Source organism: Neolamprologus brichardi, chromosome 7, assembly GCF_056152115.1.
Source record: "Neolamprologus brichardi isolate AB-2024 chromosome 7, ASM5615211v1, whole genome shotgun sequence".
Lineage (NCBI taxonomy): Eukaryota > Metazoa > Chordata > Actinopteri > Cichliformes > Cichlidae > Neolamprologus > Neolamprologus brichardi.
In genome coordinates this window covers 35,415,547-35,440,121 of record NC_142110.1, presented here as the reverse complement: position 1 = coordinate 35,440,121, position 24,575 = coordinate 35,415,547, and the positions used below count along the sequence as shown (strand labels likewise).

The 24,575-nt window shown below is 37.4% G+C and overlaps 1 protein-coding gene across 1 annotated transcript; it reads right to left on the bottom strand.

Annotated features, from left to right (window-relative positions):
- Positions 1–4,703: 4,703 nt before the first annotated feature.
- LOC148102100 (uncharacterized) lies at positions 4,704–6,850 on the bottom strand. The gene is made up of 6 exons (XM_087844437.1): positions 6,725–6,850; positions 6,533–6,637; positions 6,304–6,420; positions 6,052–6,177; positions 4,860–5,001; positions 4,704–4,768 (listed from the first exon to the last, which is right to left on the bottom strand). Exons 1-6 carry the CDS (start codon positions 6,848–6,850, stop codon positions 4,704–4,706), a joined length of 681 nt encoding a protein of 226 aa, XP_087700563.1.
- Positions 6,851–24,575: the final 17,725 nt, after the last annotated feature.

The window sequence follows — 24,575 nt, the reverse complement described above, 5'->3', positions numbered from 1 at the left end:
GATTCCAAACTATACACAACTATTCTGGTAAAAAGAATGGATGCTGTAATGCATTCATTAATTGATGAAGACCAAACGGGTTTTTTGAAAAATAGACAAACCCATGATAATATTAGGAGAGCTTTACATATCATCGAACACATTAATAATAGAAAAAATAGCTCAATTATTCTTAGCTTAGATGCTGAAAAAGCTTATGATTCATTGAATTGGGACTTTCTCTTTTTAGTGATGAAAAGATTTGGTTTCTGTAGTGAATTTATAAAAATGTTTCCAAGCTCTTTACTCTCTCCCTACTGCCAGAATAAAAATTAACGGTAGTCTCTCCAATACCATATTTTTAGAACGCGGATGCAGGCAGGGGTGCCCAGCAAGCCTCTATCTCTTCAATTTGTTTATCGAACCCCTAGCCCAGGCTATACGTCAGGAAACATCGTTGAAACACTGCGACAGCAAACTACATTTAGTTCTGTAAACGACACAGTATGATGTATACATGCGCTGCATCCCAGACAATACAGTATACATTATAGTACTGACTTTACTGTAAAAGTTTACTTACAGTTTTTCCCAATTGTTTACACACAATTACTTGTACGTCAGACACAATGACTACAACATGTAACTGATGCACCAATCCCCTGAACCAATTCTGCTAAACTACAAGCACAATTCCTGCTTTACACTCAAATTGCAGTTTTAAAACAAACTTTTTTCAAAACACTACACACAATTCTCTACATTTGGCTCAATTTTCATAAAGAAAATCTCTTGTTTTCACAAAAAACACAGTCATTCAAAATTTAGTCAGTTTCCCTACTTTGCATACTACAGTTTTTTCTGATGGCTTAAGCACATTTTTTGTAACTATTGGCTATTTTTGCAAAACTCTACACACAAATAAGAAAACCCTTCACCAAATCAACAAAACATTGTAGTTTTCTTTCAAAAGCTAATAAACCTTCTTAACTTTCCAAACCTTTGTAAAAATAGTATTTTCGTATCAAACATTTAACACAAGCCATCACATTAATAAGCACACAATGCACCAACTACAAACTCATGGGATGAATTAAAAAACACACCTGGCTTTTGTTTTCTCTGTGCACAATCAGGTTATATCAGTTTGAGGTCATACTTTTGTCATGGGTCCGTAAACATAGAGGGATCCAAACTTCAAGTACTGGTGTTTATTCACACACATCAAAATAAACACAAGTGTTTATTTCCAAGTCAACGCAAAATAGTAATTTCACTGAGGAAAAAAAAGATATTAGTCTACATCGTGTCGTCTCTCTGGGTCCGGCCACAAAATTTTGTCTACATCATATGCGACGTCCTGTAGTCCAAGGCACTGGGGGAAAATATCTTCTGGAATGGCGCATCCAGGCCTGACATGATGTTTGGTCAATATCCCCACATGCCTCCTCCATTGCCTGTAAAACTGTAAAACTACAGAAAAAAACTATAAGAAAACAGGTGAGCTCTTTTGTTTTGGAGCAATGGATGCCAATATAACCGATGGCAGGATGCAGCATAGTTGTTTTTTTTGTTTTGTTTTGACTGCAATTGTATTCAGTAAATTCTTCTGTTTGGACATGTAGACCATTGTATGTGGAACTTTGTGTTGGTTGGGATGAACACTGCGTACATTGTTTTTGTGGGAAAAATACAGTAGAATATATTTGGTACCGCATATTTGTATGATTTGTATACAAACATTCTGAAATCTTTTACAATGCACTTATGGGGGCCTGTGTACTGTCTTTAGTAAGTGTAACACTGGACAAAAAAGTTTACAGTAAATCATTATTATGACTGGAGAAGAACTCGTCATAGTGTTTTACATTACGCACATCAGTGTTCAACTGGTTCTTATAAATGTCTTGTGGTGGCAGATTTATTTTCTCATATATTAATCACATATTTAATTATATCAAATTAGTAATATCACTTTCTCATTTTACCATAGTAAGAGTACTCCTGCCACGACTTTACATGCATGTGAAAAGTTAACACAGTGAGGCCATTGTAATGGGAGACATTAAACAGATAGCGAGGCTCCTTCTGCTTATCAGGGATGTAAATCCTTAGGTGACGGCCAAGCAGAAAACAAGGTCATAATTCTCTCTGTGCAGAAGGAGGTATAAACTTGAAATTGAGAAGATGGTAACTATTTAAGGATTAGTCACTTCTAATGCTTAATCCACCCAAACAGTGAAAAAAGGGTGGATGTATGTGTTTTTTGTTTGCTTGTTTTTGCAGAAGCAGAAGGATGACAGAGACCAGAGGAGGAGAGACCGTAGGTTCACATGAGTGTGGGCAGACTTAACCCTTTAGCTGCTACTTTTCTGTTTTACTGATTTTGTGTGAAAGAAACTGTTTTTACTGGCTGCTTGTTGGTTATAGTAAAACACTGTATTGTTGGAAAATGTCAAATGTTAGAAGTTGGCAGAAAACATAACGGCCTTGAAGAGCGTGCAGAGAAGGCCAGTCCACATCAGCAGCAGTTAAGCTATGCTGTGATTAACGGCTTTCACCCACCCACTGCTGATTTCACTAGGAAACAAAATTTTAATCAAAACACAGACGAGTCCATTGAATGCATGAATTGGGCCCGCCATGTGCAGGAAGTTATTACAATTTTTTTTAAAAAGAAGAAGTCATAAAGCTCTGAACATAGATTTAATTGAGGTGGATAAATGCTAAAAGTAGTGAGGTTGCACCTCCACATGACGACAGGGTGGATGTATCTATGTGTGTTTCTCTGTTTTTAAAGCAGTGGAAAGATGAAAGCAACATCCTAGGTTGCATGCTCATTTAATCTTTTAAATGCCACTTTCTGTGTCTGTGAATATACCAGCGGAGTGTTATTTATGACCTAGTACTGCCAAATGCAGAGGTCACTTTGAGAAAGTATGTATACACCTGCGCAGCCCTAACATTTACATTCTCTTTTCTACAGCAGAGGGTTAATCATGTGATCTGATTCTGTGATTTATAGGACATACAACAGGTTAATTTTTTTCACAGGGTTACTGGGATTATGTGTGAAGGCAACTGTGATTACAGGTTATATTTTGGTTATGCAATTACACTATGTTGTTGAGAAAATGTTGGAGAAAATGTGAATACAATGTGAAACACACTGTGTATGAAACCAGTATTACCTCTTTTACAGCAGAGTGTTAGCTTTATGAACTTTTTGCAGCACCTGTGGAATCTGCTGATCCAGGAAAAACCTCCAGGATGCTTTATATGTTTTGCTAATGTTTGTTTCTCTCTAAGAGTGCTTGTGAAGGATTCAGCACAGACAGACAGGTGATGTTAGAGTAGAAGTGCAGTGATTGTGTGACATTTGTAGTGTTGGGCTCATTATCTGATTACTGTTGAGCTCACAGTGATGAAAAGTGTGAGTGACATTGCTTAAGGAAAGTCACTGGTTACAGTAATGTTGAATAAACAGATGGGATGACCCATGTCTGGGGCAAATTATGGCAATAATTGTGGTTTAATGGTTTAAGAAAACCTGCACATGATACTTGTCTTTGATGCTGAATACTTCATTACTCTTATGATCTACAATTGTTTGCAAGTGTGAAGTTTGATTTACCTTCCAGATCTTGTTTTCCAGGCAATGATGGTGTGTATGCAGGCTCCTGGCGGAGCCAGGTGTTAAGCAAACTTAATATGCAAAACACACTGGTATCTTTTATTGCAGGGCAAGAGCGAAGTTACTCTGGAGGAGAAGCCCTGCTGTTGTCTGAGAAATGTCTAACTAACCTTTTCCCTTTAGTTATTCTCCTAGTACTGATGAGTTGACTCATGGGAGAGACCATGCATTATCACCCCAGGCTGCGTTTCAAAATAGCGCTCCATAAGCAAAGTCAGGCAGGGGGGAGAACAAATCTGCAAACCGCTGCAAAATTGAGGTCACTTTTTTTTTTGTTAGATTAACAAGTTCAATGCGGCTCCCTATGTGGATGAGAGCAAGTGGTTCCAAAAATGTGGTAGATTGTGGTGCTTGGTCTTTCCCCCAGTGGTAGGACCTCTATGTACATTCTGATTAAGTTATGAAGTTTATGTGAACTTATTAGTCTTATGATTTTACAACTGAAACTTGTGTAGATATAGGACCAAATGGCACCAAATGGTTTTACTGTATAGTACAACATACCCCAAAACTTCAGCCATTACATACTGACAATATGTCTTAAGCTTTGACTTTTACTTCTTCAAGAAGCATGTCTCCTTTCTTAATTTGACTGATCTCACATATGGTGGAATTATATAATGTCAAGTCTGAGAGCACCAGTGATTCCAGAAAATAAACATGACAGTAACTCATTGGACACAGTATTAGATGATCACTTTTTATTAACAACTCTTTTATGTAAAAAAAAGGGGGATCTTCAAAAACAAATACAACGCAAAAGCCCTCAAATAAGGCATTTCTTGGGCTTCCTGGGAGCAATGGAATAAATTGCACCTTATTTTCAGAGTCCTTTTTTCCCCTTCACTCCTCATCTTCTCCAGAGGCTCCTGCTGTACTTTTTCTTTTCTCCTCTCTTCTTTGCCTTCACTCTTCATATTCTCCAGAGGCTCTTCTTGTATCTCTTTTTCTTCCAGTTGTTCTTTTATTTAAGAAAATAATCATTTACTTACTGATTAACTTAACATTGTTCATATTGTGCAATATAATGTTAATATTTACCTGAGGTTATTATTGCTGCAGATGACATTCCACTTTGGTCTTTCTTGTTGTTATCTAAGACAATATGAGAAATAAATAAATACCACTTCACCTTAAAGTTCTTTGAACTTGTGTATTTTTACTACAGCTGCTGGTTTCCAGTTACCAGATCTTGGTATGGTGTCTTCAAAGAGAGTTGACTGATGAAAAGTGATCCTCTTCAAGCATCTGGTTTGGTGAATCACCCTTTTTTCTGAACTCTTATTCACAGTCATTGCTGTGTCTTGGCTTACATAGACCTGCTGCATCTGAAAAATGATGATCGACAAAGAAAAACATGGGTACTTTAACTCATCTAGATGTAATATTCAGATTTGTTATGTAACAACTGGAATTTGGTGTTGTAATGGTAATGAGCTCATCGCCGTTTCCCTGTCCTGTACATATAACACACAGAAATGCAAGAAGAAGAAAACTTATAAACCAGTTTCATGTTGGTATTGATGGTTTAAATACAAATCAAACTGCAAGGAATGAACTTTAGCCCCCTATTTGTGAATAAAAGCATTTAGTAATAGTGCACCACTATAAGTGCCTGTGCTGATTTGTTAGCAAATAGTTTTTGGACCGTCCAAGTCCTTAGAACTCACTGCTGGTATTATAGATACACCAGCACGATCATTAGATTTACTGCAGCTTTCTACTCCTCCTCATGACCTCACTAAAAATGGACTGCAGCTAACTCACCTCTTCCTCAAACACATCTTTTCTGAATTGTCTTTGAATTTATCTGGTGGAGGTTTCCCATCATGTTCCATCCTCTTCGAATAAGCTGAGTTCTTCTTCTGGCTCCTCCCTTTAGGGGTCACTACAGTGGATCATCTGCCTCCATCTTATTCTATCCATAGCCGCCTCCTTGTTCATACCAACTCTATCTATATCCTCCATCACTATATCCTTGAACTCCCTCTAAGGGCTTGCTCTTTTCCTCCTGCCTGGCAGCTCCATATGGAACAATATATTCACTATGCCTCTTCTACATATGTCCAAATCATGTCAGCTTTGCCTCTCTAACTTTGTCTCCAAACCGCTCAACATGAGCTGTCTATCTGATGCACTCATTTCTAATCTTCTCCATTCTGGTCACTCCCAAACAAAATCTTAGCATCTTGAGCCCTGCCATCCCCTGCCTGGCCTTTTGCACTGCTTGTTGCTTTGGATGCTTGACTCCAGGTATTTAAACTCATGTAGCTTCAATACCTTTACTCCTTGCATATTTCATATGAGCTGACCATCTGACGTAAAAGAATACAAAGACATATTTTGTTGAATGGATTGAAAGTGAGGACAATTTTTACCTTTTCCATGGCCACTTTGTGAATCATTTGTCCCAAATGTTCTGCTTCATCCTTTGAATCATCTTTAGATTCATCCTGTGTGGGTCTGCTATCATGTGTCCCATCCTCTTCAGATGCTGCCGCCATCTGTTTTAAGAGAAGACAACAATATGTTTGGCTCATTTTCGATGGATAGATTGTGGAAGCACTGAAACTGAGGATGAATTTCACCTCTCTTTGTGGCACAGGACACCCAATTTTGTTTTTCTTGGCTAACTTAGGACTCCTTTTACGTTTTTGTTCTTCCTCCTCTTCTGAATAGCCTTCAAATTCATCCTGTGTGGGTTTCCAGTCATCTGTCCCATCATCTTCAGATGAGCTAACAGACTGCTTTTAAAGCAGAAAAATATATATTTTACTCATTTTCCATGGACGTGTGGAAACAAAACACTTACATCTTTAACTGCAGGAGAAGAAACTCTGCTGGATTTTTCTTGCCCACCTTAGGAACCCATTCTCTTGCTTCATCATCCTCCTCCTCTTCTGGATTGTCTTCTTGTGTGAGTTTCCCCACACCTGTCCTATCATTTTTGTAAAAGACCACCATCTGATTTTAGAAAAGTAAAAATAAAAAGTTAAAGATTAGTAATCAGTAAAAACACTAAAAACAAGTACAAGAACATACATTACATACTTTTCTCTTGCGCAACTGGCATGTCACTTTTTGTAGATGCTCCACCTCCTCTTTCAAATCCTGTTTAGTTTCGCTTATTGTTGCTCCGGCACTACCGGCACCCTCACCCTGACCTGGGCTCACCATCTGTTTATGGTACAAATTAAATATGTTTTGTTCATGATGGAGTAAATGATTATATATGAAGAAGTGCAACCAATCAAAACTCTTACCAAGGGAATCAGGGCACACATACCTTGTTACTGCTACACTGGAAGAGCCTTCTGTCTAAAAGCTCCTCTGTTCCTGATGACTGCTGCTCTTCCTTTTCAGATCCTTCACTGTCCTTGTCCTGCACAGATCCTCTGTCCTCTCTCCTTTTCCTTTTATTTGCTGCATATGTTGAAATTGCATTGGTGGTCAGTGCTCGGCTCTGGAGTGTGTCCTCTGCAGGGTCCTCAGCTGTGCAAAGCAATATTACGAAATATGAATAAATGTAAGTGTATAGATAAATGTATGACTTCACTTTAGCTTGTTTAAATAACCTTGGTAAAATCTTTTGGCTGTGATGGCATCATGGCACATAAATGTTGCCACTCTGTCGTAAGATTTACGTCCCAACTGTCGCTTGGCCTGAAAGAATAATGTTTTAAAAAGAAACCACATGAATAAAACCCATGACACTTTAACCTACTTCATTGTGTGTCAAAAAATAAAAATGAAAGGTTTTCTCACGTAAGTGCTACAGGAGGAACGTAGCATGTTGAAGGTGGGGGCAATCCCCAGATTCATCATCTCCCAGGCTGCCTTGAAAAATACCGGTAGTCTATGAAGAACACCTCCACTAGAACTGTGGAAAAAAGTCGGTGCCTCCGAACCGCCTTCAACATACTCTCTAATATGGTTGTAACGCTGCAACCAGGTATACTCATTCTTGTACAGGGGGACAGCTGCTTGCCCATGGTATCTTTGAGTTTTGTGCTGTTTAACCTAATACATGAAAAGACATGTTTATTCTCTCTGAGCAGCTGACTAAACAATGTATACTTGGATTTTTATAGTTTTCCTACTTACACGGATGATGCGGGCAGCGTGCTTAGTTTTTTCTGCCATTTCAACCTCCTCAGTAGTCATGTTGATGACCACTCCCTTTCGGTGGCCAGTTATGGCAATGATGTATCCACCCAACAGTCCAAAAAACAATTTTGCTATTGATTTGTTCTGGGGTTGCTTCTCGAGGTAATCTGTAAAAGCACAAAGAGAACACTGTATGTATCAATATGCTATGCTAACACATACACTGCATTTCCCTTTGTCCCTTTGTGCCGATTATAGAGGGACTGTACAAGAACCATGTCTCAAGGACCAAAGGTCAAAGGTCTTAAAATATAAAATGTATGTAATAAAAAATGATCAGAGTGGTAAAAAGAGCTTTTCTCACTTTTCCTAATTATAAAGTAGTTTTATTCTTAATCTAAGAGAAATCACAATGTAAATCTGATCAATACATAGATAACAAATGCAAAAGTGTTTGAGTAGTACAAATGGCTGTTATAATGACTGAGTTCTATGTGTTTATGTGTGTGCATGTGTGTGTATGTGTCTGTGCGCGAATGTGTGTGTGTGTGTGTGTGTGTGTGTGTGTGTACTTGTTTTCATGACATCTTAGGACAATTTTATGATAACACACTTACAAAATGAGGACGCTCAGAAAAATGAGGACATTTTTGAGGTCCTCATTTTTCTGAGCCTTCTAAAGTGTTCTAGAGGCTCCCAACATGCTCCCAAACCAAAAATCTCGAAAGTCCTGAAACATCACAATTTTATGAAAAAGTGTGTTTAAGTGTGTTTAGCGTTTTTCCTCACTTTCAGTTTTCGCACCTACCGGCCAGTTTTGGAACTTAACACACTTTAAACACACTTTCAGTGACGTCACTCTGCGAGTCCTCATATTGTAGGTGTGTCAGACACAATAACACATTTGACCCAGGTTATACCCTTCTGGGGCTTAGCGGACACATGCGTGGACAGCACCTTTTAGCTCTTATGTCCACAGTCGTATTCAATGTTGAAATGGAGGTGAACTTTATTTGAATCATTCGTGGAATAATAACAGATAAGATTTGAGGCTTCTAAAAATTGTTCGTTCAAACCTTGCCAATTAAACAATCATTCTAACACATATCAAAAACTTTTCCCATTTTTATACATTTTAGGGTGAGCTATAAGCAAGGGTAACAACAGTTAAATCAGGCAAATCTTGACAAAAATGAAGGTCTTTAGATTCAGTTATCAGTGCCTGCACATCTTGGTTTTTTTTGTTGTTGACAAAATGTCTCGAAATATAAAGTTTCAACATTTGTCTAATTATATTACTATTAATTAATCAGTCTTACTTCTCAAGATCAATGCACAAATTGTCTGACCTTCACTATGCAGAATGATGTGTGTGCAGATTTTGACCCTTGAAGAGTTTATATTAATCTGCATTAATATAATTGCATCTGCAATCTGCAGTTGAACTTGGAGATTCCTGCCGCTGTCATCTGATTCAGTATGATCATCAGGCTCAGTCTCGACTCTGTGTATCTACAAGAATTGATGAAAAAAGTCAACACTTCATTATATTTTAAATTCAACTTACCTTATACTTTTTACAATATAGTATAAAATGCATATTGTTTCTTTAAAAACTAATAACACACTATTAAAAACTGCAGAATGCACAATTCCAGCTTCATTTAGTAATTCAATTAGTAAATAAAAGTGAGTAATTAAGTCACTTAATTAACTAAGCAACTGTAAATGTCACAGTATGCAGCAGTACAATTCAATTTCAATTCAATTTTATTTATATAGCGCCAAATCACAAAAAAAAAGTCGCCTCAAGGCCCTTCATAGGTACAGAGAAAAACCCAACAATCATATGACCACCTATGAGCAAGCACTTTGGCGACAGTGGGAAGGAAAAACTCCCTTTTAACAGGAAGAAACCTCTGGCAGAACCAGGCTCAGGGAGGGGCGGCCATCTGTTGCGACCAGTTGGGGTGAGAGAAGGAAAACAGGATGAAAGACATGCTGTGGAAGAGAGACAGAGGTTAATAACAGATATGATTCAATGCAGAGAGGTCTATTAACACATACTGAGTTATAAAGGTGACTGGAAAGGAAAAACTCAATGCATCATGGGAATTCCCAGCAGGCCTACGTTTATTGCAGCATAACTAAGGGAGGATTCAGGGTCACCTGGTCCAGCCCTAACTATATGCTTTAGCAAAAAGGAAAGTTTTAAGCCTAATCTTGAAAGTAGAGATAGTGTCTGTCTCCTGAATCCAGGCTGCCGGGGGATTCCCATGATGCACTGAGTTTTTTCCTTTCCAGTCACCTTTCTCACTCACTATGTGTTAATAGACCTCTCTGCACTGAATCATACTTGTTATTAATCCACAGCATGTCTTTTTAATCCACAGCATGGCTTACAAAAGTGTACACATGAGAAGTGGAACGAAAATCATACATGATTCCAAACATTTTTTACAAATAAATAACTGAAAACTGGGGTGTGCGTAATTATTCAGCCCCCCGAGTCAATACTTTGTAGAACCACCTTTTGCTGCAATTGGATTCCATTAAAATTGATTCATGTTTGTGGCAGTAATGTGACAAAATGTGGAAAAGGGGGACAAATACATTTGCAAGCCACTGTAAGTACACAGAGAGATAATGAGGGGATGAGGAACAGCTGGGACAAATCAGACCTAACAAGACAAGGGGAAACAAAACTAGACACACTGGATATAGGAAAAGGACTTTCACAATAAAACAGACATAACAAGGGTAATCTAATAAACAAATGAACTTAGCTAACCTAAAGAACTTATAAATAAACATCGACATCCAAACAAACTAAAACTTAAAACGCTGGGTCAACAGACCCAGGAAAGTGACAGTAAAATCATTTATTATACACATTATACTTATTTTCTTAAATTGCTTATCTATTATCTGTATTTTCACCTGGGGGTCTAGGGGTGCTGCTCTTCTTTTCATAACAAATTAGGACATGTTTATGATAACACACTGACAATATCAAGACAAATTTGGCCTTACTCCATCAGTGAACAGCATGCCCATGCTAACTTAAACTAGACCAGCAAGCTAACCACATGTGTACCAAGTGTTACTTAACAATAGGTACCAAACAAATTAACGGAACGAAATTAACTGTAACAGCAGTTTGCAAAACATTGTGACAGTTCTCAAGTGTTCCTACCTCAAATACAGCGCGTGTTGCTGTGTTTTTGTTGTTAAATGGACGAGGAGAGCCCGTGGCTGGTGAGAGGATGCAGCATTTCATCAGTGGAGCATAGAACGACGTCTGTGATTGGTCAACAAGTGAGTAAAGATGCATCTGATTGTTCGAAAGCCTCAACCAAAGAGCTGCTGGTCACGGCAAGATACAAACTCGCTTGAGCTCTGCGTGAACGGCACATCCGGGACCTTCAGCACTCAGGAGAGATTTATCTTGACGTATGTATTTACCTTTGATATCCATGATTCCACGCACACTTCGCAAGGTAAAGTTGTATGTTTAACAAGCTAATTAACGTTAGTTAAACGGAATTAAAACAATGCACAATCGATTTGAACAAACTGAAAATGGTGAATGATGATAAATGTTAAAAAATTACTTAAGCTTTATCTTCAACAATAGATATTAGAAGTTAAATTTAACTGTTCTTAAATTCCCACTGGAGTTAAAGGGACCTGCGGCCTAGCATGTGCTCTGCATCTTCAACTGCAGAGACAGTCAGCCTAAGCTCTTTTTAAATGTAGCTAACTGCAACACACATTTTTTTCAACACAAGATATGTTTGGGGGGATTTAAAAGATAATATTAATGTTTTCGTATTTAGCACAAATCAATAGTATTATAGTTATTCGCTCACGGTCTGGGTTTCTGGCCCAGCGTTTCTGACTTTATTCTAAAGTTTTTGAGTTTCTTATGTTGACTTTAGTTAGTTGACTTTGGCATAACGTTATTAACATTGTTTTAAGAAATTTATGTTAGGGCTGTATATTACCACGTTTGTATTTTCATGCCATGTTTCCTGTTTTATTTTGAAAGAGTCTGTTGTGTTCAGTTCATTAATCTCACTTCCCTGTTGTGTCAATAGAATCATTTGTGCGAGCTACTACCCTGCTGTCCCTCCATCCTGTCTCAACCTCCAACAGGAAAATAGAAGTCCTCATATGGTAGGACCAGTGATTGTAGTGTGTGTGTTACACTGTCCTCATATTGTTGGGTAGCAGAACTGTACAGTGTTAAGTTTCTATAGAATCTGGTATAAGGAAGTCAGATCCTTCTGTAATAATATTCACTGATACCAATATGATCTGTAGTTAATTATCTAGTCGGGATTTAAATTACATAATGTTTCTGACATTATATTGTTGTCTTTTGTTGCAGACACCAAGTGCTGAGGTCCTGTCTCAACTTTGTACAGACCAATTGGTGAGTGACATACCCACTTCATTCTTCCAACAGGTTACACATTATTTTTTTGTATTTGGTATCAAGTATATGTGTCAGTTGGGCCTAGTGCATAAATGAAATGCACTTTGATTGTATTAAAACAATCAGTTTGAGTCAAAGTTAACCAAAATCAACATTAGCATTAGGAGAAAGTAATTGTCTATACCATTTGTTAGTCCAAACTTTCCCTTAAAGCATCAGCTTGATCTTTATTCTGACTACATTTGATATTTTTGTCCTTTTACACATGTTTTTGTCCATTTAACCTCCCACTGATCAGTTTACATGATTTAATTTCTGGGGAAATAGATGGTTTTACATCAGTGTTGGGTTTAGAGCTTTTATTGACAACAGCAGGAGAAGTAAGAAGTCAGGAACATGAACTCTACATGTGTTCAGTCGTCATGTCCTCATATTGTTTTAAGCTGTGAAGGACATGAGTGTGTTTCAGTTGCCTTCCTCGTGTGGTGGGACCAGTGATTGTAGTGTGTGTTACATTGTCCTCATATTGTTTTAAGCTGTGAAGGACATGAGTGTGTTTAAGTAGAAGTCCTCATATGGTAGGACCAGTGATTGTAGTGTGTGTGTTACATTGTCCTCATATTGTTGGGTAGCAGAACTGTACAGTGTTAAGTTTCTATAGAATCTGGTATAAGGAAGTCAGATCCTTCTGTAATAATGTTCACTGATACAAATATGATCTGTAGTTAATTATCTAGTCGGGATTTACAGTACAGAATGTTTCTGACATTATATTGTTGTCTTGTGTTGCAGACACCAAGTGCTGAGGTCCTGTCTCAACCTTGTACAGACCAATTGGTGAGTGACATACCCACTTCATTCTTCCAACAGGTTACACATTTTTTTTTTTGTATTTGGTATCAAGTATATGTGTCAGTTGGGCCTAGTGCATAAATGAAATGCACTTTGATTGTATTAAAACAATCAGTTTGAGTCAAAGTTAACCAAAATCAACATTAGCATTAGGAGAAAGTAATTGTCTATACCATTTGTTAGTCCAAACTTTCCCTTAAAGCATCAACTTGATCTTTATTCTGACTACATTTGATATTTTTGTCCTTTTACACATGTTTTTGTCCATTTAACCTCCCACTGATCAGTTTACATGATTTAATTTCTGGGGAAATAGATGGCTTTACATCAGTGTTGGGTTTAGAGCTTTTATTGACAACAGCAGGAGAAGTAAGAAGTCAGGAACATGAACTCTACATGTGTTCAGTCGTCATGTCCTCATATTGTTTTAAGCTTTGAAGGACATGAGTGTGTTTAAGTAGAAGTCCTCATATGGTAGGACCAGTGATTGTAGTGTGTGTGTTACATTGTCCTCATATTGTTGGGTAGCAGAACTGTACAGTGTTAAGTTTCTATAGAATCTGGTATAAGGAAGTCAGATCCTTCTGTAATAATGTTCACTGATACAAATATGATCTGTAGTTAATTATCTAGTCGGGATTTACAGTACAGAATGTTTCTGACATTATATTGTTGTCTTGTGTTGCAGACACCAAGTGCTGAGGTCCTGTCTCAACCTTGTACAGACCAATTGGTGAGTGACATACCCACTTCATTCTTCCAACAGGTTACACATTTTTTTTTTTGTATTTGGTATCAAGTATATGTGTCAGTTGGGCCTAGTGCATAAATGAAATGCACTTTGATTGTATTAAAACAATCAGTTTGAGTCAAAGTTAACCAAAATCAACATTAGCATTAGGAGAAAGTAATTGTCTATACCATTTGTTAGTCCAAACTTTCCCTTAAAGCATCAACTTGATCTTTATTCTGACTACATTTGATATTTTTGTCCTTTTACACATGTTTTTGTCCATTTAACCTCCCACTGATCAGTTTACATGATTTAATTTCTGGGGAAATAGATGGCTTTACATCAGTGTTGGGTTTAGAGCTTTTATTGACAACAGCAGGAGAAGTAAGAAGTCAGGAACATGAACTCTACATGTGTTCAGTCGTCATGTCCTCATATTGTTTTAAGCTTTGAAGGACATGAGTGTGTTTAAGTAGAAGTCCTCATATGGTAGGACCAGTGATTGTAGTGTGTGTGTTACATTGTCCTCATATTGTTGGGTAGCAGAACTGTACAGTGTTAAGTTTCTATAGAATCTGGTATAAGGAAGTCAGATCCTTCTGTAATAATGTTCACTGATACAAATATGATCTGTAGTTAATTATCTAGTCAGGATTTACAGTACAGAATGTTTCTGACGTTATATTGTTGTCTTTTGTTGCAGACACCAAGTGCTGAGGTCCTGTCTCAACCTCCTTCAGACCAATTGGTGAGTGACATACCCACTTCATTCTTCCAACAGGTTACACATTATTTTTTTGTATTTGGTATCAAGTATATGTGTCAGTTGGGCCTAGTGTATAAATGAAATGCACTTTGATTGTATTAAAACAATCAGTTTGAGTCAAAGTTAACCAAAATCAACATTAGCATTAGGAGAAAGTAATTGTCTATACCATTTGTTAGTCCAAACTTTCCCTTAAAGCATCAGCTTGATCTTTATTCTGACTACATTTGATATTTTTGTCCTTTTACACATGTTTTTGTCCATTTAACCTCCCGCTGATCAGTTTACATGATTTAATTTCTGGGGAAATAGATGGCTTTACATCAGTGTTGGGTTTAGAGCTTTTATTGACAACAGCAGGAGAAGTAAGAAGTCAGGAACATGAACTCTACATGTGTTCAGTCGTCATGTCCTCATATTGTTTTAAGCTGTGAAGGACATGAGTGTGTTTCAGTTGCCTTCCTCGTGTGGTGGGACCAGTGATTGTAGTGTGTGTTACATTGTCCTCATATTGTTTTAAGCTGTGAAGGACATGAGTGTGTTTAAGTAGAAGTCCTCATATGGTAGGACCAGTGATTGTAGTGTGTGTGTTACATTGTCCTCATATTGTTGGGTAGCAGAACTGTACAGTGTTAAGTTTCTATAGAATCTGGTATAAGGAAGTCAGATCCTTCTGTAATAATGTTCACTGATACAAATATGATCTGTAGTTAATTATCTAGTCGGGATTTACAGTACAGAATGTTTCTGACATTATATTGTTGTCTTTTGTTGCAGACACCAAGTGCTGAGGTTCTGTCTCAACCTTGTACAGACCAATTGGTGAGTGACATACCCACTTCATTCTTCCAACAGGTTACACATTATTTTTTTGTATTTGGTATCAAGTATATGTGTCAGTTGGGCCTAGTGCATAAATGAAATGCACTTTGATTGTATTAAAACAATCAGTTTGAGTCAAAGTTAACCAAAATCAACATTAGCATTAGGAGAAAGTAATTGTCTATACCATTTGTTAGTCCAAACTTTCCCCTAAAGCATCAACTTGATCTTTATTCTGACTACATTTGATATTTTTGTCCTTTTACACATGTTTTTGTCCATTTAACCTCCCACTGATCAGTTTACATGATTTAATTTCTGGGGAAATAGATGGCTTTACATCAGTGTTGGGTTTAGAGCTTTTATTGACAACAGCAGGAGAAGTAAGAAGTCAGGAACATGAACTCTACATGTGTTCAGTCGTCATGTCCTCATATTGTTTTAAGCTTTGAAGGACATGAGTGTGTTTAAGTAGAAGTCCTCATATGGTAGGACCAGTGATTGTAGTGTGTGTGTTACATTGTCCTCATATTGTTGGGTAGCAGAACTGTACAGTGTTAAGTTTCTATAGAATCTGGTATAAGGAAGTCAGATCCTTCTGTAATAATGTTCACTGATACAAATATGATCTGTAGTTAATTATCTAGTCAGGATTTACAGTACAGAATGTTTCTGACGTTATATTGTTGTCTTTTGTTGCAGACACCAAGTGCTGAGGTCCTGTCTCAACCTCCTTCAGACCAATTGGTGAGTGACATACCCACTTCATTCTTCCAACAGGTTACACATTATTTTTTTGTATTTGGTATCAAGTATATGTGTCAGTTGGGCCTAGTGTATAAATGAAATGCACTTTGATTGTATTAAAACAATCAGTTTGAGTCAAAGTTAACCAAAATCAACATTAGCATTAGGAGAAAGTAATTGTCTATACCATTTGTTAGTCCAAACTTTCCCTTAAAGCATCAGCTTGATCTTTATTCTGACTACATTTGATATTTTTGTCCTTTTACACATGTTTTTGTCCATTTAACCTCCCGCTGATCAGTTTACATGATTTAATTTCTGGGGAAATAGATGGCTTTACATCAGTGTTGGGTTTAGAGCTTTTATTGACAACAGCAGGAGAAGTAAGAAGTCAGGAACATGAACTCTACATGTGTTCAGTCGTCATGTCCTCATATTGTTTTAAGCTGTGAAGGACATGAGTGTGTTTCAGTTGCCTTCCTCGTGTGGTGGGACCAGTGATTGTAGTGTGTGTTACATTGTCCTCATATTGTTTTAAGCTGTGAAGGACATGAGTGTGTTTAAGTAGAAGTCCTCATATGGTAGGACCAGTGATTGTAGTGTGTGTGTTACATTGTCCTCATATTGTTGGGTAGCAGAACTGTACAGTGTTAAGTTTCTATAGAATCTGGTATAAGGAAGTCAGATCCTTCTGTAATAATGTTCACTGATACAAATAGGATCTGTAGTTAATTATCTAGTCGGGATTTACAGTACAGAATGTTTCTGACATTATATTGTTGTCTTGTGTTGCAGACACCAAGTGCTGAGGTCCTGTCTCAACCTTGTACAGACCAATTGGTGAGTGACATACCCACTTCATTCTTCCAACAGGTTACACATTTTTTTTTTGTATTTGGTATCAAGTATATGTGTCAGTTGGGCCTAGTGCATAAATGAAATGCACTTTGATTGTATTAAAACAATCAGTTTGAGTCAAAGTTAACCAAAATCAACATTAGCATTAGGAGAAAGTAATTGTCTATACCATTTGTTAGTCCAAACTTTCCCTTAAAGCATCAACTTGATCTTTATTCTGACTACATTTGATATTTTTGTCCTTTTACACATGTTTTTGTCCATTTAACCTCCCACTGATCAGTTTACATGATTTAATTTCTGGGGAAATAGATGGCTTTACATCAGTGTTGGGTTTAGAGCTTTTATTGACAACAGCAGGAGAAGTAAGAAGTCAGGAACATGAACTCTACATGTGTTCAGTCGTCATGTCCTCATATTGTTTTAAGCTTTGAAGGACATGAGTGTGTTTAAGTAGAAGTCCTCATATGGTAGGACCAGTGATTGTAGTGTGTGTGTTACATTGTCCTCATATTGTTGGGTAGCAGAACTGTACAGTGTTAAGTTTCTATAGAATCTGGTATAAGGAAGTCAGATCCTTCTGTAATAATGTTCACTGATACAAATATGATCTGTAGTTAATTATCTAGTCAGGATTTACAGTACAGAATGTTTCTGACGTTATATTGTTGTCTTTTGTTGCAGACACCAAGTGCTGAGGTCCTGTCTCAACCTCCTTCAGACCAATTGGTGAGTGACATACCCACTTCATTCTTCCAACAGGTTACACATTATTTTTTTGTATTTGGTATCAAGTATATGTGTCAGTTGGGCCTAGTGTATAAATGAAATGCACTTTGATTGTATTAAAACAATCAGTTTGAGTCAAAGTTAACCAAAATCAACATTAGCATTAGGAGAAAGTAATTGTCTATACCATTTGTTAGTCCAAACTTTCCCTTAAAGCATCAGCTTGATCTTTATTCTGACTACATTTGATATTTTTGTCCTTTTACACATGTTTTTGTCCATTTAACCTCCCGCTGATCAGTTTACATGATTTAATTTCTGGGGAAATAGATGGCTTTACATCAGTGTTGGGTTTAGAGCTTTTATTGACAACAGCAGGAGAAGTAAGAAGTCAGGAACATGAACTCTACATGTGTTCAGTCGTCATGTCCTCATATTGTTTTAAGCTGTGAAGGACATGAGTGTGTTTAAGTAGAAGTCCTCATATGGTAGGACCAGTGATTGTAGTGTGTGTGTTACATTGTCCTCATATTGTTGGGTAGCAGAACTGTACAGTGTTAAGTTTCTATAGAATCTGGTATAAGGAAGTCAGATCCTTCTGTAATAATGTTCACTGATACAAATATGATCTGTAGTTAATTATCTAGTCGGGATTTACAGTACAGAATGTTTCTGACATTATATTGTTGTCTTTTGTTGCAGACACCAAGTGCTGAGGTTCTGTCTCAACCTTGTACAGACCAATTGGTGAGTGACATACCCACTTCATTCTTCCAACAGGTTACACATTTTTTTTTTGTATTTGGTATCAAGTATATGTGTCAGTTGGGCCTAGTGCATAAATGAAATGCACTTTGATTGTATTAAAACAATCAGTTTGAGTCAAAGTTAACCAAAATCAACATTAGCATTAGGAGAAAGTAATTGTCTATACCATTTGTTAGTCCAAACTTTCCCTTAAAGCATCAACTTGATCTTTATTCTGACTACATTTGATATTTTTGTCCTTTTACACATGTTTTTGTCCATTTAACCTCCCACTGATCAGTTTACATGATTTAATTTCTGGGGAAATAGATGGCTTTACATCAGTGTTGGGTTTAGAGCTTTTATTGACAACAGCAGGAGAAGTAAGAAGTCAGGAACATGAACTCTACATGTGTTCAGTCGTCATGTCCTCATATTGTTTTAAGCTTTGAAGGACATGAGTGTGTTTAAGTAGAAGTCTTCATATGGTAGGACCAGTGATTGTAGTGTTTGTGTTACATTGTCCTCATATTGTTTTAAGCTGTGAAGGACATGAGGACATGGGCCCTCTGACCACCACCAGTAGGCAACGGGTGAAGTGTCTTGCCCAAGGACACAATGACCAAGACTGTCGGAGCCGGGGCTCGAACCGGCAACCTTCCGATTACAACTCTTGAGCCCCTTAGCCCCTTAATGTAGAATTACACACTGCCCAACGCTGACTTTTCCTACAATGCAGAGAAAAAAGCAAACAGACCTATTGCATGCATTGATTCTCATATTTCACTGTTACTTTTCAAAGGCTCAAGGACCAAGTATACTGGGGTTCCAAGCCACACGCTTTACTCAGCTGCCCTGGACAACATGAAGGGCACCTCTGCCTCAATCACCCTGGACAACAAAAACATTAGCAACACTTCACCAAGAAGGGGTAAACGCACCCAAATACAAAATGTTTTAGCTGAATATACTTGTTGTCAAAGGACAAGTTTATTGTTTTCAGACATGACACTATTGAGAGCTTTTATCATAAATCATTTCATCTCATTTGATTCCCAGCAGAACACAGCACTTCAAATGGTTCATTCCAAGCATCCTTAAAGGAGCAATAAGCAATATCTTTTCACTGCTAGGTGTGCTGTTGTGCACTGCCTGTAAACCAAACCAAAGTCTATGGCTGGAGATCCACACAGAGAGAGGGATTATGACTTCATGCTGTACTCCAGATGTAATTACACCTCTAGTTCTTCACATAGCCATTTTTAATTCCTTCAACCTAAGTATGATGAATTGTGCTTATTGCTCCTTTAAAGTGCTCCAGTAGAAAGCAAGGTTTAAGAACATTTTGCATTCACATTAAGATATTTTCTTTTGTTTCCATTTATGACAGCTGGGAAGGTGAGAATCAAGTGGACAAATGATGAAGTGAAGGTTGCTGAGCGGCACGTTTTACTTCATAACAAGCTGCAAAGTACCAGGTAAAAAGGAATGTGACTGCTGCCTCCAAGCAGAGCCGGCAGCTCTGAAAGGCAGAGACTGGGTTGTCATAAGGTACTACATCCACAACAGGATCATAGCATTAAAAGAAAGATGCAAGAAAAAAAGAAACAAGCAAGAGAGATACTTTGTTACTTCCACAGTTATGTCAGTATTGCAGTTTTCTGTATTGCATTGTTCTTACTCATAAATCTGTGGTTTATGCTGGGTGCTTTTTGCAATTAAATGATAAGAAAGGCAGATAATGTTCCACGTTTTTATTCACATGAACATTCACTACAAAATGAATTAATGCATTACAATATTAAGACTTAAAAAGTAGACTGACCACATTTGACCTATGTCTTTTTTTAAGTCTCTACACAGCTCAGATTTACTGTTTTATTAACACATAAATGTCTGATATTTCTGTCAGAAGTTACCCGACTGGTGAGCATTACTATTGTGCATCCATGCCTATTATATTGTAATCTCAAAAGGAGCCAAGCTAAAAATACAGAACCTACCCTTACCTGGTCCTTATAAGTCATGTATACTTGAAAATTATGTGTTTCCATGGGCTTCACAATTCACCTAAACATGAAATATCAGTGTGTGACCTTATGGTACTCATAAGTCACATAAACCTGACAGTGTCCTCACAAGTAGCAGTAAATTCAGGTTTGACCAAAATTTAGCCCTAGCCAAAATCTCAACAGATGGGCGTGTTCCTGGAAGCATGGGTCAAACTTTTTGTGATTCCCATGCCTCTAGGACCTTCGGAAAGGCACGTTCCCATTTGTCACATTTTTGTCATACGTACTGATATATCATGAAAACACGTATGTGTGTGTGTGTGTGTGTGTGTACATGATCCAACTTCAAGCTAGGCAGTTTTGTTTGTGTGTCTGAAGGACAACAGGAAAGTAAGAACTGTGTCACCAACTCATCACACACATAATCCGGAATAAATAAAACAAATTAAATGTGCAAGTTAACCAGTGTAATGAATCAGAGAATAGAATAACAGTGATTCTAATAACAGGCCTCACAGAGTGTCTGACCTTGGTGTGTGTGATGTATAATGTGACACAGTGGAGCTACTAATCTCAAAGAATATCTGACAAACAAAATGTATGTTTTCATAAAACAAGTTGGATAAAAACTAAAGAAATCAGGTAATTAACTGAATTCTAAAAAGCATTTGAATTGAAAATTGGATTATGTTACAATGAATGTTCATGTGAAAATGTCCTAAAGACAAGTCTAACTGAAGTAGAATCACATAAACTGAATGAAACAAAGGGCATTACATCCAGATGTGATTGAATGTGAATTCTTTATGTTAAGAATAACAATGAAAATATAATGAAGCGTTTTACAAGTTTAAACATTTTTAACTTTTTGTTAAATCTTGTCAGATAGATAGACATTGATAGATAAGGTGTGAGAAGATGTGACGTCCAGTAGGAGAGGGGGGGAGAAAGGATGAGAAGGTGAAAAGGTGAGGTGAAGAAGAGATTTTGGGTTCTTCCTTTTTGTCTTCTGCAAGATGAGCAGCCCAAAAGATTGGATCGAAGAGGTTCACAGTTGAAAACCTGTCCAACCTGTGAATTCATTCCTTTTCGTCTGCTCATTGTTGCTGTGTTAGTTGTTTAATTTAGAAGGATTTTGATTTACATCATACTTCCAGTGGATGCCCAGCTGCTTGCTCATCTTTCCTCCAACCTCTCCTCAAGAAAAGAACAAACTCAACACTACCTCAGAGCAGCTTGGATAAATAGAGTTTAAGTAATCTGATTATTTTTGGGAGATTTTTTTTTTATCTTATGCCTTTAATAAAATTTCCTGCCATTAATGTCTAAATTGTGGACACGTTTTATAAAACAAAGGTAAAAGTCTTAGTATTATTCTGTATAAGTGCAAATAGCTCTTACACTTTGCTCTAGCCATAATAATGAAAATAATCTTTCCAATCATTCCAGAAATAACAAGATCAAAATGTGCAGGGCTACATCTTAATCCAGAGCTGCACATATTTCACTGCGATGGTGATGTGTTTTAGCTCTGGCTTCATGTGCATTACATTGACCAAGCTTCACATTATTCTTCAATTGAAACTGGACATCAGAGAAATGTAGTCATCAGACAGAAAAGACATGAAATCCATTTCAATGTGTGGATCACATTGACTGTGTCAGCTCCCAAACAGACAAAAGACAAACTAAAAACCAGCAACAAACAACTAAAACATAAAAAAAAATCACAAAGAAAGAACAATACATTATCCACATCTGAACCAAAGAGTAAAACAGTGAAATGTGGATTATTAAATATTAGATCTCTCTCCTCCAAGTCTCTGTTAGTACATGACTTAATAATTGATCAACAAATCGATTTACTCTGCCTTACAGAAACCTGGTTGCAGCAGGATGATTATGTTAGTTTAAATGAATCAACACCCCCGAGTCATTCTAACTACCAGAAATCTCGAAGCACAGGCCGAGGGGGCAGTGTGGCAGCAATTTTTCACACCAGCTTATTAATTAATGAAAGACCAAGACAGACTTTTAATTCATTTGAAAGCCTGATGCTTAACATTGTCCACCCCAGCTGTAAAATTCAGAAACCAGTCTTACTTGTTATCATATATCGCCCACCTGGGCCTTACACTGAGTTTCTGTCTGATTTCTCAGACTTTTTATCTGATTTAGTGCTCAGCTCAGATAAAATAATTATTGTGGGTGATTTTAACATCCATGTTGATGCTAAAAATGACAGCCTCAACATGGCATTTAATCTGTTGTTAGACTCAATTGGTTTCTCTCAAAATGTAAAAGAACCCACCCACCACTTTAATCACACTCTAAATCTTGTTTTAACATATGGCATAGAAACTGAACATTTAACAGTGTTTCCTGAAAACCCTCTCCTGTCTGATCATTTCTTGATAACATTTACATTTACAATAATTGATTACACAGCAGAGGAGAGTAGACTTTATCACAGTAGATGTCTTTCTGAAAGCGCTGTAACTAAGTTTAAGAATATAATCTACCCACTGTTATCATCTTCAATGCCCTGTACCAACACAGAGCAGAGCAGCTATCTGAACGCTACTCCAACAGAGGTCGATTATCTTGTTAATAATTTCACCTCCTCACTACGTACAACTCTGGATACTGTAGTTCCAGTGAAAACTATGGCCTCAAATCAGAAGTACCTGACCCCGTGGTATAATTCTCAAACATGTAGCCTAAAGCAGATGACTCGTAATCTGGAGAGAAAATGGCGTGTCACAAATTTAGAGGATAATCATTTAGCCTGGAGAAATAGTTTGCTGCTTTATAAGAAAGCCCTCCGCAAAGCCAGAACAGCTTACTACTCATCACTGATTGAAGAAAATAAGAACAACCCCAGGTTTCTCTTCAGCACTGTAGCCAGGCTGACAAAAAGTCAGAGCTCTGTTGAGCCAAACATCCCTTTAACGTTAACTAGTAATGACTTCATGAACTTCTTCACAAATAAAATTTTTATCATTAGAGAAAAAATTACCAATAATCATACCATAGATGTAATATTGTCTACAGCTACTCTTAGTACCATTGATGTTAAGTTAGACTCTTTTTCTCCAATTGATCTTTCTGAGTTAACTTCAATAATTACTTCCTCCAAATCATCAACGTGTCTTTTAGACCCCATTCCTACAAAACTGCTCAGAGAAGTCATGCCATTAATTAATTCTTCAATCTTAAATATGGACAATCTCCAACCTTCCTTTCATATTAAAAATCCTTGAAAGAGTAGTTGTCAAACAGCTAACAGATCATCTGCAGAGGAATGGCTTATTTGAAGAGTTTCAGTCAGGTTTCAGAGCTCATCACAGCACAGAAACAGCTTTAGTGAAGGTTACAAATGATCTTCTTATGGCCTCTGACAGTGGACTCATCTCTGTGCTTGTCCTGCTAGACCTCAGTGCAGCGTTCGATACTGTTGACCATAATATCCTATTAGAGCGATTAGAACATGCTGTAGGCATTACAGGTACTGTACTGCAGTGATTTGTATCATATCTATCTAATAGACTCCAATTTGTACATGTAAATGGAAAGTCCTCTTCACATACTAAGGTCAGTTATGGTGTTCCACAGGGTTCGGTGCTAGGACCAATTCTGTTTGCATTATATATGCTTCCCTAGGCAGTATCATTAGAAGACATAGCATGCATTTTCACTGCTATGCAGATGACACCCAGCTCTATCTGTCCATGAAGCCAGATAACACACACCAATTAGTTAAACTGCAGGAATGTCTTAAAGACATAAAGACCTGGATGGCCGCTAACTTTCTGCTTCTTAATTCAGATGAAACTGACGTTATTGTACTCGACCCTGAAAATCTTAGAAATATGGTATCTAACCAGATTCTTACTCTGGATCGCATTACCTTGGCCACCAGTAACACTGTGAGGAACCTTGGAGTCATTTTTGACCAGGATATGTCCTTCAACACACATATTAAACAAATATGTAAGACTGCTTTCTTCCATTTGCGCAACATCTCTAAAATTAGAAATATGACGCTGAGTGACGCTGAAAATCTAGTTCACTTCTAGGCTGGACTG